General features: G+C 34.3%; 1 protein-coding gene across 1 annotated transcript; it reads right to left on the reverse strand.

Moving 5' to 3' along the window:
• Positions 1–639: 639 nt before the first annotated feature.
• Positions 640–18,530, reverse strand: LOC119771571 (phospholipase B1, membrane-associated-like). Its single transcript, XM_038267634.1, has 42 exons — positions 18,389–18,530; positions 18,031–18,081; positions 17,754–17,814; positions 17,639–17,673; positions 16,640–16,724; positions 16,495–16,546; positions 15,406–15,489; positions 14,817–14,882; positions 14,670–14,731; positions 14,333–14,408; positions 13,082–13,183; positions 12,872–12,946; positions 12,697–12,768; positions 12,501–12,575; positions 12,348–12,408; positions 8,807–8,865; positions 8,630–8,703; positions 8,453–8,496; positions 8,214–8,322; positions 8,050–8,101; positions 7,883–7,963; positions 7,738–7,803; positions 7,554–7,654; positions 7,373–7,454; positions 7,188–7,292; positions 6,205–6,300; positions 5,994–6,065; positions 5,834–5,911; positions 5,683–5,743; positions 5,472–5,530; positions 5,186–5,253; positions 5,063–5,106; positions 4,596–4,695; positions 4,460–4,511; positions 4,296–4,376; positions 4,141–4,206; positions 3,957–4,051; positions 3,187–3,268; positions 3,008–3,112; positions 2,823–2,918; positions 2,653–2,727; positions 640–1,133 (listed from the first exon to the last, which is right to left on the reverse strand). The coding sequence occupies exons 1-42, from the start codon at positions 18,447–18,449 to the stop codon at positions 951–953; spliced, it is 3,204 nt and encodes a 1,067-aa protein (XP_038123562.1). The 5' UTR covers positions 18,450–18,530; the 3' UTR covers positions 640–950.
• Between the last annotated feature and the right edge of the window lie 2,113 nt (positions 18,531–20,643).

Here is a 20,643-nt window from a genome sequence, read left to right on the forward strand (position 1 = left end):
CTTTGTTTAAAAGCAGTCGTTTTAAAAAGGTGCCAAGAGTAACCCCTTCAAACTTATAAGTAGTTGCTTTTATACATTTTTTGCCTTTTTTTAAACAATAAATGCAGTTATTGTAAAAGGTTTCAGCTTGTGATCCTTATGTAACACTTGTTTAAAATAGAAAATTGCTTTAATACTTTTTTGAATACGTTTTTTTATTCTAATTAGTTAAAACTAATAGGTCTGAGGGGGATAAGTCTAATGTTTATCAATGTTTTAGTTATCAATGTCAAATAAAAACTGAATTTAACAGAAAAGTAAAATCTCTTTTTTTATTCTTTGATAAGAACTCATTTTTATGGTGTTTTTGTGCATATTGTGTCACAAAGCTAGAGATGAATGTGAAAATAAAATGAATATAAGAAATTTGAAGTCAAAACATTCATGTAAGTTTAACCCATAAGCCCATAAATTACTAAATATGTCAATAAAATCTTATGGTTTTTGGATCATTATAAATCTGCTTTGCTCATTTGTAAGTGCCTGAATCAATATAGTTAGTAAATAAAAAGTTATAAATATTATCTAAATGTTTTATTGTTTGTTTTAAATGAAGAACACACTCAGACATATCAGACTCCAGTAAAATAAAACACTTTTTTTTTTAGGTCCCTCAAACCTTCAACCATTCGTTTTTACCAATAAATACAATTTTAATTTGAGAAATGTAAAATTGCGTTTAAATTACAACAATATGCCTTTACAAAATTAGTTGGTCACGAAAGTTTCAGAGAAATTTTGCAGCTGGATGGAACAGACCAACTGGTGGTGAACGTCACCAAACTAAACAAAGGTATCACAGTAATCTTGCTATGGAGCGTGGGAACCAATGAAAAGGTCATTATAGGAAACTAATATGTAGTTTTAAAACCCATGTCACAAATTCAAAACCCAGCTGCTCAGTTAGGATTTCAGTTTCCACCCCTCTTGTTTTTTTTACGTTGAACAATGGACATAATGAGGAAGCAGATGAGGGCGCCAACCAGTAAACTTGCAACTCCTGCAACCACGGGCACCCATACTTGAACGGTGGTGGAGGTGCTTTCAGGGCTTGATGCTTGACTGTTGATCTTAGTGCGGATAAAGGGGGAGGTCTGTGGAAAAATATGAAATTGTACAATAAACAGTCTGAAGTTGTACTAGATGTAGTGTTCAATATCAAGCATATAAGTATATTTTTTAATTTGGAAATACTAACAGTAGCTCATTACAGTAGAATACTAACAGCATTTTCCTAGTGTTTACATGAAACCACACAATATTATCGTTAACAAGCTTTTGCATAGTTCTGCCCAAATACTTGGCCACTTTTACTAGAAAAGATTATTTATTTAAATTGGCTGTTTTTTGGTAGAGGGAAACCTATGTTTTAGGAAGGTTGTTCCAGTAGATCCAGTAGAAAAGTTGTGTGTTTAAAACCACTTTTCTGCCTGGGCGACAAGTAGGAGGATGATAAGCAGGAAAAGTCAAAAGAACACAGAAACAATGGTGTATGTTTGGAGGATTCAAGGCAAAGATTCAAAATCTAAGAAAACTTTACCTAGTTTGAAACATGGCAGTGATAGGTCTGTGTTAAAGGTCTGTTTTGTCACCATTGGTTTGCAGAAAAACAAAGAAAAGATTACATTCTAACAGCCATCAAATCTAGTGTGGATGAAAAAAGATGGCCAAAATTAACTTTCTTAAATGGCCACACTAAAGTTTAGGGCTGAAACAATGAATAAATTGATTATTAAAATAATCGTCAACAAATTCAGTAATTTAGCAACTACATTAGAGCAGTAATTATATGAAAATTGTAAAAAAATATATATATATATTTTTAAATATTTTGCATTTACGTTAAAAAAACAACCTAACTTTGTAGTCTGTCAATATGCTCTATCCTGAACTCCTTAAGTGGAAACATTTTAGTTTCACCTGGCTTAAATCTGTAAAAAATCTTCTCCAAGGAACCTTTTGCCATCCGGTTATTAATCGATTAATTGAAAAAATTATGTACAGATTAATCGATAAACAAAATAATCATTGCTTGCAGCCCTCATAAAGTTACATCGCTAACCAATTGAAAATTATTTGAAAGTTAGATTGCACAATTAATCTTAAAAAATTAAATGAAGGTAAAAAATTCATCCAGCAAGTGTTCATATATCCACCCAAAATGATGCAAAAAGCTTGTTAATTACAACATTAAATGCAGGGCAATAAGCAGTATTTAGACCTGACGTCTATTAAGGAAAATCTGAAATAAATGCTGATAATTTCTAAAAATCTATCTGAAACTCTTGTCAACACACACTGTAAAAAAATAAAAAATACCAAAAAAGCCCAAATCGAGGATTTCATGGCAAGATGTACAGAATTGCACAAGTACTGTATAAAGAATTTTATGCAGCTAAACTAAAACAACACAGTTGACCAAGTGCTGTACACAAGTATACAATTAAAACACACACACATATATATATATATATATATATATATATATATATATATATATATATATATATATATATATATATATATGTATGTATGTATGTATGTATGTATCTTAAACAATAAACTTAAACTTGCAGGGGAATTCCTGCATAAATCGATGAGATATATAGATACCTCAGAGGGACAGTTAATCTTGGAGCGATCGTGTGTGAAGTTGTTGTATGTCTGCTTCCTTCCAACAGGCTCCAGCTGAAACAGGAAAGACAACAACAAAAACGTTGCTTCAAACAATCCAAAGTAGATGCACCCGACATGGGCTTTCTTCACAAGTGCACAAAGCTCACCATGTTGTTCCACAGTGCGATGGCCATCTCTGCATGAGCCCGTTCACTCATGTGGAAACAGTCCACAGAGAAGAAACTTGTGTCTGTCTCACCCGTCTGTTAAAAATCAGTTATATAAAACATTAGTTAATTTGCATGATACATTGTTTTATTTTTCTTGTCTGATTATGTTTTCTGAGGCTCACTCCAGTTTGAGGGAAGAAGGAATAGTGGAAAAAGGGTTGCAATACAACAGCAAAGTCTTCCTTTCCATCATAGCGATCTCCAGAAATAAGATACTCAATCTCAGTCTGGAAAAACAAAGATAATTACTTTATCATAAAAGAAAAACACCTTTTAGAATTCAAAGCTATTTTGTTATTACCTGGTAATTGCGATTTATTAGTTTAATTTCCTCAAACTGTGGAGAGCTGCTATGTGGACCGATAATACACTGACAGCTGGAACTATATGAATGAAAAAACACATTTTGTAATCTTTAGTTTCTTTACAGAGAATAATAAATTATAAACCACCAGTAAGGATTTAAAAATAATTACCTGTGATTATAAATTAGTACCTCATCTGATAAAAGTTCATGGTTTGTTTTTTTAGCTATATAAAAAGCTGCCAGTCAGTTGATTGACATCTATGAATGGGCTGTCTATTTCAGCCACTCATTAGATTAGAACATTTGAACTTTACTGATTTAGATTTTCGATAGCTTGGGTGATCGTGAATCACCAATATGATAATGGAATGCATGTGTGGTAGGTTCATAAAATAATCCCCTCTCACCCTAATAGTAACACATTGAGATATTCTTAGATCAGAAAACCTTTTCATTACAGAGAAGATAATGAATTATGCATGACTAGGAAACTGTAAAAATAACCTAGCAATATCAAAATATACATCAAATAATTTTATGTGGTTTATGGTTGAGATAATCAGCTAAATCTTTTGTTTTTTTACCCATATATTTGTGGAGATCCTGACAATTCCTAAAGCAAAGTTTCACATACTTTTACTACTTATAAGCATAAAATATTACAGTAAACAAACATTAACATTCATATTGTGTAATCCTATATCTGTCATCTAACACTATGTAATTAAGTCCTAAAACATGTGTTTCAAGGCTTGAGAACTAACCTTTGCAGCAGTGAACAGCCCAATGTGTCCTTTTTGACTGTTTTAAATACATCCATCTGCATGATATTTACCAGATTGACCAAAACTCTTGGCATCTAGAAAACCCAGAGAAAAGAGACAGACCATTACAATGTATTTTATCATGTGTGAGCACTTTATTGCATACTTTTTTTGTTTTTTTTACCTCTTCATACAGCTTGTCCAAACTAAGCATTAGGTTGTCGATATATTTTTTTGGTGACAAATTATTCTGTAAAAAAAAATTCAGGTGAACAATTCATTAAAATAGCTTGAAAAAGTTTTTTTGTTTTTTTTTTACCACACATGTATATAACTTACTTGATCCAAGCAGTAATTACAAATGTCTGCTGTTCCGATGAAAATAGTCACAAGTTTCCAGTCAGTTTCATAATTCATCTCCTGTGTTGCAAAATAGAAATTATGATTATATAAATCACAGATAAGGTTTGCTATGAGTTTTAAAAATTTGAGGAAAGTCTTACTTTATTTTCTTTCATAGCCTTAATAAGAGCTTGGACTTGTGCAGGAAGATCTCTGTGACAGAAAACAGATGTGAGAAGATGTTAACATTTGACAACTTTACTCAACTGAAGAAACATTTAAAATACAAATGCATACGAGCTCTTTGCTCCAGCAGCAGCCATGTTGAAGCCTGTCTGCACTTGTTCTTCATCTTTGGAGAAACCCTTTAAATTTGAGTTAAACTTCTTCAAGATATCTGAGAAGAAACAGTAAGTAGTTAAAACAAAAGCATTGTGAAATAAATCTGCAATGATGATCTGTTTTATTAAAAAAGCACTAGATGCTAAATGCAATCAAGATCTGTTTAATGACTAAGTTAAATAAAAACCTCATGGGTTTTTGTATTTTAAAAGACCTAAAATGCAAAACCCACTTAGAAAAACTTGTTTTAGGAAAGGCAGTTTTTGAAAAACTGCACAAGAGGAAGGCAAAACATTTGTAAGTCGCAGTGAAATAAGGGTAGAATATAGCCTTGCAGATGAGACCAAATGCAAATTCTTAAACTGTCATTGCACACACCATAATAGGAGGAGAAATATCTATGCAGTTTTTGAAAAACTCACTCGGTAGTGTTGTGACAGTCTCTAAAGTTTGATCCCCTCCAATGCTGCAGGAAAAGAATGCAAAAATTGTTATAGGCTTGATAAAAATGTGATGTTGACCTGTAAATAAAAGTAGGAATATACCTCCATGATACTCCTTTGAATTCTTGATCCAGCTGAAAGAGGTCATTTGATTTTGCACCAGTTCCTGTCTGTTGAGTTGAAGACACAGAAATAAGGATGAGTGTGTGAGACGACTAGGATCTCTGGTAAATCAGAGATTTAATGCTTTGCATTAAAAACTTTGGGCTACCCAACTCATTCTAAACTGCATAGTTCTGCAATGATGGGTTAATTGTTACACATTCCTATAAAATTCCAAAGAATCAGTAACCTTTAAATGAAGGTATATTTGTCTTCTTCTACTTACTGTGAAAGAGTCTCCCAGTGCTGCCATCACCTGGATATCTGATGGTCTTAGCTTGTGAACTAAAGAAAAGAGGAGATTTAGTCAGCCAACATTAAGGTGCATAAGTTTTTCTTTAAATCAAAGGAAAAACAAGGGAAATTGATCACCAAACCTTTTCACTAATAAAAAACAATCAAATATACCCTAACTGCATGATGACAGTGTGTCTCACCTGAAGTCGGTTGACTTTCAGATGGAGCAAAGTTGCCGCAGGCAAAATCACTTCCCCAATTCTAAGGAAATAGGAAAAGAAGGATAAATCTGTTTTTTCTCTGTACTTGAAGAATATTTGACAGCTTAAAACTTAATCAATATAAACCTACCAAAATAGGTTCAGGTGTTGAAGGGAGTTCAGAATAAATGTAATCACTGTTCTTATAGGTACGAATAAAGGGTGAGGCCTGAAGAGAAAGGGGAAATTGTAAATAAAATTTTCTGGAAAATTAACTTTAAAAATATCAAATATAAATTTAACTTCCATACATTTGCGGGACATTTCAGATCAAAATTAGAGCTAAAGTCCTGGCTGGAGGTTTTGCTGCCCAAAGGCTCCAGCTGTAAAGATAAAAGAAAGTTAAGGATATAATATATGATATTCATGGTCCAAAAAATGAAAAAGCTGTATCTGTGCTACTTTATGACAGTCAGCCTGTGTGAAAGATTGTTTAAGTATAAAATTCTGCCATTTATTCACCATGTTGTTCCAAAGAGAGCGTGCCATGACGGTATGGGCTTTTCGGCTGAGGTGGAAGCAGTCAGCGCTGAAGAAAGAACGATCTGCGCGGCCATCCTAAGCAAAATGTGGCAGCAAATGAAATTTCACATGTACTTTTATTTCTCAAGCTATGATACTAAAACGCTGAATATACGGTATGTTATATGTTATAGAAAAAGACGGTTGAACTCTTAAACGGGTTAAGTAGAATAAATAGGATTTAAGACATTATTGTTATACTTTTTTTAATTTGTTATGTTGATCTGAGTTTATAACATCTTTTAGTAATCTATCATTCTATTAATAATGTAAACAGATTCCAATTTCTCCATGTCATCCTCTGAATGGGAAAGACTAGACCAGGTTATATAGAAAAAGGACAATTGTATGATGATGATGTTTTGCCCAGAAACTATCTACAAATAATATAAACATTTGACAAATATTCCCCTTATCTACAGTAAGAAATAATTATGCAAAGTTATTTGATTTGATAAACAAGACTGGATTAGGATCCAAGTTTTTCTGGCAACAACAGAGAGGATGAGTGTAAGGGAAGTATGACATGAGAATTGGGGGAGTGGTGGTTTAGTGGTTGGGGCATAGTGATTGGAATCCTGAGGTTCTGAGTTTGAGCCCCACTCCCAAAGACTGCCACTCTGGGTCTCTGAGCAAGACCCTTGACCCCACACTTCTCCCCAAGGGGATAGGTTAAATGCAGAGGTAAATTTCTCCAATGTGAGATCACTGAAAGTTCAATCATTATTACCGGTATTAAAATCACCAGCGCTGCACCAAACAAGTAGTAGAGTTTTTATAGTAACTATTTACTTAAGGGCTTTTCTAAACACCAAGTAATAGACGCAAAATCTGCATGCCTGTATTTAAAAAGCATTTAATTTAATTACTTTATTGATTTTTCTCTTAAGGAGAAAAGCATAGGATATTATTTTATTACTGACCTCCAGTCTGGGTAAAGTGATGTCTCTGAGGAATGGCTGGATAACCACAGTGAAGTCTGTGCGTGTATCATAGCGGCCGGACTCAATAAGACCATGCAGCGATTGCTGAAAGTTCAAAGTAGTGACCATGCCCATTAATTGTGACCATAACTTGTTTTATTTTGTGTTGTTTTCACTTTTTATACCTGATATCCTCTGTTAATAGTCTCCAATTCCTTTAGAGCTACAGAATCGGCTTCTGGCAAAACAACACAAGGGCAAAGCATACTGCCAAAGACAAAAAAACATTGTTTATGGTAAGATGTTAATTAGATAAATTATCAGGAAAGCAAGCAATATCTAATGAAAATATAAAAAGACATTCACCTCATAAGCCATGTTGGACACTTCAGTGATGTGTCCGTGTACATCTCTCTAAGCGGGGTTATATAAAGAGGTTCTACGAGGTTAACAAAAGCTCGGGGGACCTAGAAAAGATAGCCTTGATTAATTTCTAATACTGAGGTAGCCATTTTAATATAGAAACACCTCATGACAAAATGAGTATTACCTCCTTAAAGAGATAGTCTAAGCTTTCCTGAAGAAACCCGACATAGTTTTCCACAGAGTACAGAAGCTGCAAGTACAAACATGTTGCTTTATATGTCATCAAAGATAACTTCGTAATTATTTCTTCTTCTAAAGTTGGTACTTACGCTGTTTTCGCAGTATGCACAGACATCATTTCCTCCAATAAAAATAGTGATCACTTTCCAGTCATTTTCAAAGTTTACATTCTGGAGAAAAGAAAGTAAGGAGAGTTCAAATATACTAGTAGACTTTAGTTACGCTCTATTCTTAGAAAATATAACTATGGACTTACAGGATCACTTTTCATTTTTGATACCAGAGTACGCACTTGTGACGGTATATCCCTGGGTACAGCAATACAGGACATGATCAAAGTTCTGTTTTCCTACTAAAAACTAAATAATGTTTAATTAACGATGGTCACTTATTGATAAAAGAAACAACTGTAGGACGTACCTGCTCTTCCCACCTGGCACTGCCTGGTTAAGGAAAGCTTTTGGATTGTTCTGATCACCAATACCAAGGGAGTAGCCCGTCACGTTGTGGTTGAAATGTCTCAAAATGTCTGTAAAGGAATAAAAATTATTTGGAAAAAGACAGTTTGAATGTTAAAGAAAAATAATATATATATGTATATATATAAAAATCAATATAAACATGATATGATTGTGTAGTTAAGTATCAAAGATACTTACTGGGCAAAGTTGTTACAGTTGTGAGGTTTTCATCTCCACCAATACTGGCAACAAACATATAAAATGACTTTTACCAAGAGATATAAGCTTTAATGAACCATGATTTCAAAGCACATCAAAATAACAGACGAGCTAAAACTATTAAAAAGGTAATAAAATTAGAGAGTCGTGACAAACCTCCAAGATAAGCCTCTGTACTGACGTATGACATCCAGGACATTGTTTGGGCTGGAAGCAATACCATTCCCTGCCTTGTAAAGAGAATAGAAAACTCCTTTAGTCATGCATTTGTACAGAAGACAAAGAATAAGTTGCCCATAACATTTGTTTGATAAAAAGAAAAAAATGACTTACTGTCAAAGAATCCCCCACAGCTGCAACAACTTTGATATCTCCAGGCCGTAGTTCATGGACTAGAAAATAAAATGAATAAATGACTAAAATATCAAATGTTATTGTGTGATTTGAAATTTAACTCATAAAAATAAGAGACCACAAAATATAATAAATTACATATAGAATATCATCTAGTCTTTTTAATCCTATATTTGCCATTGATTGAAAAAAAATGTTTAATTCAGCAGTACTTAAGGAAAGCACATTTAATTATTTACATTTAATTCTTTGAGATTGAAAGGCCTGTTTATTCAGCAGTTTTTTAGTTCCCTCCACATATTCTATCTGACTCAAGTTGGAATTCAATCTGGAGGAACTAATTACAAGAAGTACCTGCGGGAGGAATGCATTTCTTTGGCTGCAACTATATGTAAACTACATGCAAAAGTTTATATGCTAAATAGCTGCAATATATGAAGATTTATCAATTTTATCAAGCTGAATGCTAACCAAGGAAATTATTTTATTTCTGATAAGTTCATCTAATGGCGGTTTGACCGCTTGAGGGAATGCAAACTTTGCATTAAGTCCAAGATGGTCAGAGGATCATGAAGTATTGATAAGGAATATTGTGAGGCAGTTAAGTTCCTGTAAAAAGGAGCCTTTTCTATCTTCCCACCCTGAGGATAGATCTTAGATAACTTGCTAAATGCACAATAAACCTCCACAAACATTCGTTTAAGTGTGTAAGTGACCGGACTTGATATTTTAAAAAGTGAGCTTTCCTTCTTCATTCTTATGCCTGGACCTGCATAAATAAACCAGCATATGTATCAAATTAAGAAGCAGAGTGACAACATTACGATAGTTTAGCTACAACTGCTACAGTTTAAAGGGCTGGATGTTTAAATGAAACATTCAACTACATGCTTTATGGTTCAAAAAACAAGAGCACTGAGTCAAAAAAAGAAATACTAATGTGTTTTTTTTTTAGATATTAACAAGGGTGTAGGTTTGATTTAAACTTTGGTAGGAACACTCTTCGTCTTCAGTTTCATTGGTCTGATGTCATTGGTCCTATGCAAAAATATGCATGCTCTTTTTCATGCTTAATGTGAGCATCAGGGCACATTTTGTTTAAAGAGAACAGCAGCATTTCTTCCTAAATTAATACAAATCTTATAAGCACTAAACACACTAGATGCAGTTTATCAATGTTTAAAGCATCACTGGGACTGACGAATTTGGAATTAGGACTTTTTTCCATGTTGAAAAGGTTTGCATTTAGACTTACCAGCGACTAAGACAGTGTCTATTTAACCAAATATAGTCTAAATATCTCTGTTATATATGGATTTATCCTGTTTTCTTTTGACGATATAGAATTGTGCAGGGGTAAACCCCACTCTTGCTCTCTCTGTATCTTGCAAAATAATACATTCAAGGGACGACAAATAAATGTATTGTATTTACATGAGCACTGGAACTATAAGAGGAACTGACACTGAGCATTTAAAATATTAACTTCACTATACAAGTTGTACATATAGGCTGTACACTGCAAAAACAATCCAGAAATAAGTAAAAAAATTCTTAAATTAAGTATATTTACCCTTAATTTGAGCAGGTAAATAAGATGATCTGCCAATGGAATGAGTATTTTTACTCTTAAAATAAGATAGTTAGATAATATTTACTTGAAATAAGACGATAAAATAGTTTTTTCTTATTTTAAAAGGAAATTGTCTTGTTCCATTGGCAAAGTGTCTTACTTACGTCCTCAATTCAAGGAAAAATTCACTTATTTTAAGAAAAAATTACTTATTGAGGTTTCTATTTTTTGCAGTGTAGTTACTCTGTGTAGCCCATTTCATGTATTTTACCTAGGGCTGAAACAATTAATCAATATTAATCGATTATTTAAATAATCATCAACTAATTTAGTAATTGATAAATCATTAACTAGAGTATAGGGCCACTAGAATGTGCCTTCAGTTGACAGAGCGACCCACTTAGAGGAAGAATTATACCAAGATTGTAAAAAAAATATGTAAACATTTTGCATTTAAGATTTAAAAAAAAAGCTTTTGTCTGTCAATATTCTCCATCCAGAACTCCTCAAGAGGAAACGTTTCTGTTTTACCTGGTTTCATTTCGTAAAAAAAATTATTATTCATCGTTTCATCAAAAAAATAATCGACAGATTAATCGATTTGCAGAATAATCATTAGTTGCAGCCCTAATTTTATGGTAACATTCCAAACATATTTCTTCCATAATACAACAGTGAAGGGCTGCTGCTTCACCCTGAGCATTATATCTGTGTTCCCTACAATAATATAATTTTTCTATTATACAAGTCCATTTTTAATAGTAAAGGATTAAATGTAACACAACCTTTTATCATCATCCTATATTGCTTACTGCCTGATTGTTTAAATAGCTCCTTATGTCTATTTTAAAGCACAACGCTAAGAATGAGCCTAAGTTTATTCAAATATAAAATCACTTTTAACAATTATAAAAGACAATATAACACTATCTTATCTGTAATGTAATAGTATCCAAAATAAACAGCCAGATTGAAGCATTATTTGCCAGACATTAATGTTTGTACTATTTTTACTTATGGACCGTGTGGAAATGTAGAAAAATAGAATCAGTGTAAATAGAGTTCATCTGTTTGTCTTTATTCTATTTCTAGAAGTAGAAGTCAATTAAATAGCACTATTTTATGTGGAAAACATAAAATAGCAGATCTTCAGCATCCTTCTCAATTTGTTATGTTCTAAAAAAGAAATAAAACCTGTTATTTATTCCTGAACTGCCATCAAAACTGAAAACAGTAATAGCAAAGAAATATTGGTAAAAGGGAATCAGAAATGTTGATAGCTTACAGTCTTTGTTCATTTTAACTGCAGTTTTCAGAACTGCTGTCTGACTCAGAATATTTAGTTTGATAAAAGAAATCCTACTTACATTTCTCAAGTTCCACAAATCAGTACTCTCTCCTGCTTCTTTACAGAACTGCAATCAGAGGCTTTTGCCTGTTTTAGCCTAGATAATATTTAGTTTTATAATTGGGAGTAGTTTCATAGCCTAATATTAATTTTGGTAACCGCTGTATTCTGGTGTAATCCAAGTAAGCACACGCACACACATACAGACTAGAAAACAAGCAATCAGAAAGAGAGAAGGCAGAACTTAAGGCAGACAAATCAGAGTGGAGTTGAACAGCGCAGCACAGTTCCATGCGCTGCTATGTGAAAAGTAGAGGAAAGACCAGGCAGCTGCAGCTACCAGGCAGAGGAGCTGCAAGAGGAAAATAAGCGACTGCTGCAACAACGCTGTATTGTAAATCATAAACATGTTGTTCACATTTAATTATTGGTAGGGACAAGTAGGTCGATCCAAAATTTTGGTAGGGACATGTCCCTATGGTCCCTATGCACACCTACTGTACACCCATGGATATTACTACCTAAATGAGGACATTAGTGAAAAGTCTAAAATAATTTTGGATTTCAAATAGAATGAACATTTTAATACATAAAATTACCTGAATTGGGAACGGATGGTGAAGGACTGAGATCTTCGCAGGGCATGTCTGTGCCCGAATACTGATTATCAAGCACACATAGAGCATAATCACAATGAGATGATAGACATAGTGCTTCATAAAGCATTTAATTCAGCTGTGAATGATTCTCACCGTCTGAACGGGATTGTCTGCTTTGCTGTGTCGACTGGAAGGAGCGTTAGCTTCTGTCCTCAGAAACTGTCGGTCCTTGTGAAAAATTAAGAGTATCCAAAAAGGGGGGAGGGAAAATTAGAAAGAAATATTTTTCTGTTGTCAACTGTAAATGCTTGTATGATTGTCTGTGTGACCTTTCTGCATATATACTTACCTCAGTGGGGCAAAGCAATGTTTCAATGTATTTCTTCTCATCTGAAACATGTTGGGCGGCCATGGGCTGCAGCTGCAAGATACAATTACATGCAACATCCATAGAAAATGTACTTAAAGACACACACAAGTGAATAATTGTTGGTAAATGTCAAGTTGACACTTTCAGGTCTCACCAAGTTTCTCCACAACTGCAGCATCACTTCATCTGTGTGCTTCAGGCTCTCAAACTCTCCCAAAGGCTTTCCAGTCTATTAGCAACACAGAAAATATACATTCCACTCATCCCTGCTGATTTAAGATTTTTTTTTTAAGAAAATGACCAAAATTCAGATGTGCTAAATATGCTGGCACTCCTCACTAATAGAGATGTAACTTAAACTCACAGATGACAAGCCTTTGATGAGAGGGGTCTCCTGAAGAGTGACAGTGAAGTCATCTCCGTTCCTGTACCAATGTTTCTGTGACATCAGTTCACCCAAGGACTCCTAAAAAACAGATTTTTGGAGGAAAACAGTTTATCAGGAAGGGTTCAAGGTAGAAAAGTGTATTAACTGCACATGGTGGCATTTTGTCAGGGGGCAGCTCAATTAATTTTTTTATCTAAAATGCAAACCATGGAAAATATGATTGCACATATGCAATTGGCTACTGCCACTGAAATTGGTATTAGGTTCTTCAGCGATAGTATCAAGGTGTTACTTTATTGTATCTCTTATACTACATCCGTTGGTTGTGCGTTCTTTTTACATCTCTTTGCAGGTGATGAAGCAGACTGAAGATGTTTTATCGCTATCTCCCTTTTATCTCCCCTTTATTTGATCTTTTCTCCTTTTTTCCTGTTTTCCTTTCCTGTTCTACTTACATCACAGTGTCCATATATAATCTGTAATACTCCCTGCATGAATTATAATAAAGCTAGTTATATGCATTAATCTGTTCTCCCTGAGCATGCGTGGGTTCTCTCCGGGTACTCCGGCTTCCTCCCACAGTCCAAAAACATGATGTTAGGTTAATTGGCTTCTCTAAATTGTCCTAGGTGTGAGTGTGTGAATGAATGGTTGTTTGTCCTGTGTGTCTCTGTGTTGCCCTGCGATGGACTGGCGACCTGTCCAGGGTGTACCCCGCCTCTCGCCCATTGACTGCTGGAGATAGGCACCAGCACCCCTCGCGACCCCACTCGGGACAAGCGTGTAAAGAAAATGGATGGATGGATATGCATTAATCAAGCGGAACACTATTGCCATAGCCATACTGCTCCACTTGTGAAAGTAAAATCTGTTGGACTTTTTTTTTAGCATCAAGTCAATTATAGAATGAAATCAAAATCACATAGACTGGTCAATTTTTATTTTAAATCACATTTTGAAATGTATCTATATATTTGTATGGCTTTATATGGGTTAAATATGTGTGTAAAGTATCTACCTATTCTGTTATTATAAATATTTTTGCCAGAAATAAATGAAAATATAAGAGTGCATTTTTTATATGAAGCGCTTATGATGCTGTTTATACCCTTCATTTCTTTAAATATTTTTTTCCAGTGTGAAAATATTCCAGGATTCATACACTAGCTCACTTGACAACATTGTGTTGAAATGAACAGCATTATTCAGTGGGAAGCAGAAACATACCTGCAGTGTGTGAGTCAGTATGGTTCTCTGAAGCTTCAGCTCTCCCTCACTGGTTTGGAGCATGCATGGGCACATCCTGTAAGCAATACACACTCACTAAACCAAAACTATGTGCAGCTGAAGTAATAGAAACAACTGAAAATGTACTAAACTCAGATTTTTTAAAATTGTTAATGACAAGACCATTTTTCAACATTTTTAACTTTAAACCCATTTGGTCTCATTTTCAGCCTAATGAGTGGCTAGCATCATGATAAAAATAAACTGAAGTATTTTTTATGTGTTTTTTAAACTCAGTTTAAAATAAATTTCTTTAACTTTTTATTTTGCTGCTTACTTTTTTTGAACAGTATCAAGGCCTCCGTCCCACAATGCAACACTGACGAGGGTCCTTCTCAGCTGCAACAAAGTTAAGTATATTAGACAGCTTCTAAAATACCTGCAAAAGAGCAATAACACCTTTTTTGACCTTTTATATATATACCTTAGAGCGCAGCAGTTGCACAGCACCATCTACCTCCTTGACTACACTTTTGAGATGAGACGAGATCTGCAGCATAAAGACAAAAATAATTTTTTGGACAATTTAGAAATAACTTATCCTCGCACTTTACCAGGAAACTTTGTTTTGTGCTTTTAAAAGGTCAAATTGTGATTAGGAAAAAAAATAACCTGGACTCTGTTCCTTTAAAGCTCTGAAGCAACAGTCTCTTTATGCACCAATAAACCAGACAGTTTGATTGGTGTCCTTTGAAGCAACTGATAGAGCCATGTTTCCAATTTATCTTTCTGCATCAATGTCTATCACTTGTTTATCAGTTGGGTGACCCATGCAAATAACTTTCTGAGTGGCCTTATGTATTTCAAGTTTTTATTTGTTTTTCTCTGTTAACATATTACAAATGAACAAAACAGAAATGAAAATGAAGAATATCATGTGATAGATTTTACTGAGATGAAACAATGCCAAACAAAATTTTTTTAAACTGTCCATACATCCATTATGCATGCTTTTCTGTGTGATTAAATCTGATAACTCTTCATTATCCCTACGATCCTTCCGCTTTGATTACCTGCTGCTGCTGGTCACAGGCACAGAGTTGATCCAACTGAACAAAGAGAAGCACCAACGTCCAGTCGCCATTCTTATCAGAATCCTGTTTTAGAAGATCAGATCACATCAGATTTTTTTTTTTTTTACCAGACGTTTGTGTGCATTGAAAGTTTGAATTAGAAACAACAACATAAGTTCGTTTTAAAAGTATTTCAGCACATATTCTCTAGAATATATATTAGATTAGGTGAGAAGTCAGGACACCATACTGGAGATCGACTTTGTGCTGCAAAAATATTTACACTATTTCATATTTGGTTGCAATACAAGCACCTAAACTGATTAATAGGAAAAGCATCAATGAAGCCCATTAAAACTCTAGGTTAACTGCAAAGATTTACAGCATGGGGGAACTGTATACAGCACAGCTGATACTAATGTACTCCACTTATATGAACTTTAGGAAAGAGTGACAGCAAGAAAGTAAAAGAAAACCATTAAAATTCCGAATGGCAAATTACAATTTAGGAGATTTTAGATTAGAAAAAAAAAATTGACTTGTGGCTTTAATGCAAAATTTAAATGCCCACTCTGAACTAAATGAATGAGACCTTGATACTGTGCAGTGTTTTTCTGTGACAGTCTGGAAAACCTGATGAAAATAGAGGGAAAGATGGATGCAAACAACGAACAAAGAGGGATGTTGATTAAAGAAGAAACACTCAGGTTTACTATCAGTTCTAAGTTCAGACCTAAGCCTTACAAGCAGTTAATGGCAAGATTTGATAATGAACGCTCACATGTGTACTCTATCTATAGCTTTAGCTGAAATGCTTTAAATTATTATTATTTTTTTTTTCACAAGTGTGTACTACTTTGGCTTGTTTTATCACATAAAATCCCAATAACATCCACTAAAGTTTTAGTATAAAGTGAAGAAGTTCAAAGGTATTGGCATCTTGTTGGATCCAATTTCCCAAAAAATTTCTTTTATCCTAAAAAAGCCTTTTATACCTATTTCAACCCCATTTTTCTTGTCCTCATTTTTGTAGCATTATTGTAAAAGTGTAATGATTACGAGAAAACTTAAACTACACCGAGATTTTACCTGCTTGCTCAGTAAGTATTTGGACACTTCCTTTGCTTGGTCCATCAGTCCGCTGTAAATAGTGAAAGGCATATAATAAGAACAAAAGACAGAACGATAAAGACACAGTTAAAATTGCTCTGTGACTAAAATAAACTACACACACCTGTGTTGAGGAAACCCATATGTTTTAAAGCCTTTTTCATTTGAGAAGGGACTCGTCAGTCCAGGACTGAGCAGAGTCATCAGTTCTGTTCGGGGAAAGATGGAAACAATAAAAAAAAAAAACAGAACTTTGAGTTTTTGTCTTATTATCTTTAAACATCCAACACAAAAATTCAGCAACAAGTCAATGCTTATATTAAAGTAACTAAACTTCTTTCTAACGTCCTCGGGTACCAGAAGGTTCACGGAAAAGGTACATGGAGTAATTAATTTAAAATGATATTCCTCTTTAATAATCATTTTAAACATCATTTTAAAATGTAATAATCTTTAAAAATATCATTTAGAATCTCGTGGTTTAATGGTAAATTGGAAATGGCTGCTTTTCTTTTTCAGTGACTCTCTAGTTCCTCAATACAATAAACCATATTTTTGAAAGCCCTAAATTTTAGCTTTATTAGTATTGACCTTTTTGATCATGGGCTCAACAGTTATACTTTGTATTGTTTCAGGGAGAAGGTCTTAGATTACAAATCCTGCCCCAGGCTCTCAATGCATGAATTTTACACATTCTCAGTTTCTTCCCATAGTCTAAATACATGGATGGTGGCACACAGGAACTTCCCCACTGAAGGGCAACAAAGGTTGTTTTGATTGTATTCTTTTCTCCTAATTGGGTTCCCTATAGTGTTAGTGAGAACACTGTGGATTGGTAAGGGGGGAATCCACCCCCTTCCACAGTGATCAGATAGTCTCAACCTTTCCCATCTCTGCCCAGCTTGTAGAATTGATGGATAATTCTATCTATCAATATCAGTGCAGTAATAATAGCACAAAGTGCTACAATAAAAGCATTGATCGACCACATAAGAGCGTATATCTAACGTACCAAACAGAACAGGAAGATACAGTAACACCAAGTGTCAAAAAGAAAAATAAACCAATACAAACAAACAAGGAGGAGAGAATGAAAATGAGAAAATTAAAAGCAGAAACGTACCTGTGAGTTTGGACAAGACTGTGGACAGTTCAGTGCTGCAGAGGAGAACCAAAGCATTCATTTCCAGTCTTTTCAGGGAGATTTTACTGTATTCCAAACCGTGATATGCCCTTACCTTTGTTCATTAAGTCCAATGTAGGAAAGCACTGATATATCAGACGGTCTAACTTTGTCAGCTTGAGAGGAAAATATAAAGATGAGAGAATATTTCTCAGATTACATAAATCAGAAAATCATATCAGAAATGTGTAGTTATTAAAAAAATGTAATGAATAGAAACATTCCATAAAACAGAGTATGTAAAAACCTTGTGGAACAACTCATGCTTAATTCATACCAACTTATTTTAATTTTGATTAACTAAATGATTTATTGATAATCTGTTCTCTCACCTGTTAATGGGGACTGCTGGGAAGGAAAGCTCTGAGTGCAAGGGAGTCCAGCTGATGAGGAAAGGATAAAACAAGTTAACAAACCGAAAATGATAAATAAAAATGAGATCAAATACACCAATACTAAAATGACAAAAAAAATGCATTTATAGAAATTGTAAGGACATTTACTCCAAAAAACATTACTTATGTTTACAGAGGTAAGCATCAGATTCTCTCTGTGCAAACAAAAGTTATCATTTACATCCTACTGAGTCAGTTATACTCATCGATTAAACTCAATAATCAGTAACTATGATTTCTTTAATTTGGCATGAATCTGAATGCTATAACTAAGTGATTCATAATCAATAGAGACCTGTTACACAGGTGAAACCCAGCAGAGAAATCAGAACCAGCTGCTCAAAAATCCTCTCCATCTTTGCTGCAGTTTTCACTCCTTCTCTGAATTCACTGCACTCCGTTCTTAACTTTCTTTCACTGTCATTATCAGTTATAGCTAGAGACGTCAGACATCATCAGCCTCCATAAAGGGGAGGGGACTATTTATTTGTTCAAAGGACACAGCTGGGAGCTTTTTTTCTTAAATTATGTAACTAATTTTAGAAAGAAAAACTCACTTGATACAATTTTTAGGTTTGATCGGTTGCTAAGATTTTGTTGTGGATGCAAATAGATAACTGTAGATACAGTGCATATCATTCCTTCATGTCTCTGTAAATGAGACATGAAGGAATGATATTCATGCATTTTTTTTTTTTTTCTGCTGGTCCATGAATTAAAAGCTGGAATTGAAGGACAAGAAAATAGCAAAAGGGCGTTGTTTTGGGCTATGATTTAAAAAAAAGTCAAGGCTCTCCACTGAGGAACACTGACTGTTGCTCTTTTTTATTATATTTTTTAAACTCGATAGAAACCCATTTTATGTAATATCAGATTTAATTTTCTTTATATTTAAGTCATTTTTTCTCATATTTTTCTTAAGTTTACCAATTCAGCTTCGTTAAGATTCTATATTATAAATTTACTCAAACAAATTAAACAGAAGATAGATCATTAGACCACCAAACACATATAAAAACGTTTTCCCTCTTATTAGCTGTATTACCCATCTTTAAAAAAGAATAGTTGGAAAAAGAGAATGTATTTTTTTTACCATGTGCCTAACAAACAAGGAGAACTAAAAACGTTGATTCCTCGAATCGAACAGGCGGACAGTGCAGTGTTTAAGAAAACAATTTAGTGTCTGAGGCAGGCTTTTCTTTTCACTTATCGCCAAGATATTTGCTTGGATTTAGCTCATGTGGAATAAGCAATGTAGTTGATACTATATGTTACTTTACTTGGATTCATTATAGAAAAGGTAGAAAATTTGTCTTTGGAACGAAAAGTTCACCGGAAAGCCTAAAGAACTAAAAGGACAGTTTAAAAAAACAACTCTTGTAAAAGATTTTGAGTTCCTTGGCCTTCTGTTTTATTAAACTTCCAAGAACCTGAATGTGCTTCATTATGGATATATTTGTGGATACAACGATCTGTCAGTGCATAACATCCTTTTAGGTGAAATTCATTCAGCTTCCATTATTTCAATGTTATATGGAACAGAAGGGGCTGCATGGTGTTGCATTGGGTTAGCACTGCAGCCTTTTTGCAATAAGGTCCTGGGTTTGATTCCTGGTCTGGGGTCTGCATTGAGATAACCCTCTCATCCTGTGGATACGAGGGTTAAAAGTTATCTCCGGATACTCCGGCTTCCTCCCACAGTCCAAAAACATGACTGTTAGGTTAATTGGCTTCTCTAAATTCTTCTTAGGTGTGAGTGTGTGCATGAATGGTTGTTAGTCCTGTTTGTCTCTGCATTGCCCTGCAACAGAATGGCGACTTGTGCAGGATGTACCCCACCTGTCTCCGATTGACAGCTGAAGATAGGCACCAGCACCCCTCGCGACCCCAGCTGGGATAAGTGTGATGGAAAATGGATGGATGGAACAGAAGGAAAATATGGCTGCTTTTGTTCTCAAACAGAAAAAGTCGAATAAAGTTTTAATGGAATCATTAATTCAAAGTTAGTGTGATAAATGGTGTAATAGAAACCAAACTTTTACACAGCTTTGATACAACTAGAGGGACTAAATAATCTTATTGAATGTATGACATTAATAAAAATAGCATATACCTGCCAAAAAACTTTACCCTGCATTCATATAACAGTGATCCTGTGACATTGTAGAAACTAGGAACTCTCCTATCGGCCTTTTGGTTAGAAGGGTGAAGGACAACATGATGTAAGAACATTTGTTTTTGTTTTTATTAAATGATTTATCATATTTATATATTTTTTTTACAGCCTACAATGTGCCATATAACGAAAGTCATAATCAATGGTCTATGCGGAACTATAAAGACTTACTCTAGTTATAATAAATGTGATCCTGATATTAATCTTTACCACCTTATGATCCCTTATCTCCTGTCAAGGACATAAGTTCAGTCTGAACCCCTGATGAAGCATAGTTCTGATTATCTGATCTTTCTAATCTGCTCATAGATTAGATGGCTAGGTTGCTCCACTAAAAGAAAATTATTTTTGCAGCTGATTCAACCGACCTGGCC

The sequence above is a fragment of the Cyprinodon tularosa genome, unplaced genomic scaffold (genome assembly GCF_016077235.1).
Source record: "Cyprinodon tularosa strain WSP-4 unplaced genomic scaffold, ASM1607723v1 ctg68, whole genome shotgun sequence".
Lineage (NCBI taxonomy): Eukaryota > Metazoa > Chordata > Actinopteri > Cyprinodontiformes > Cyprinodontidae > Cyprinodon > Cyprinodon tularosa.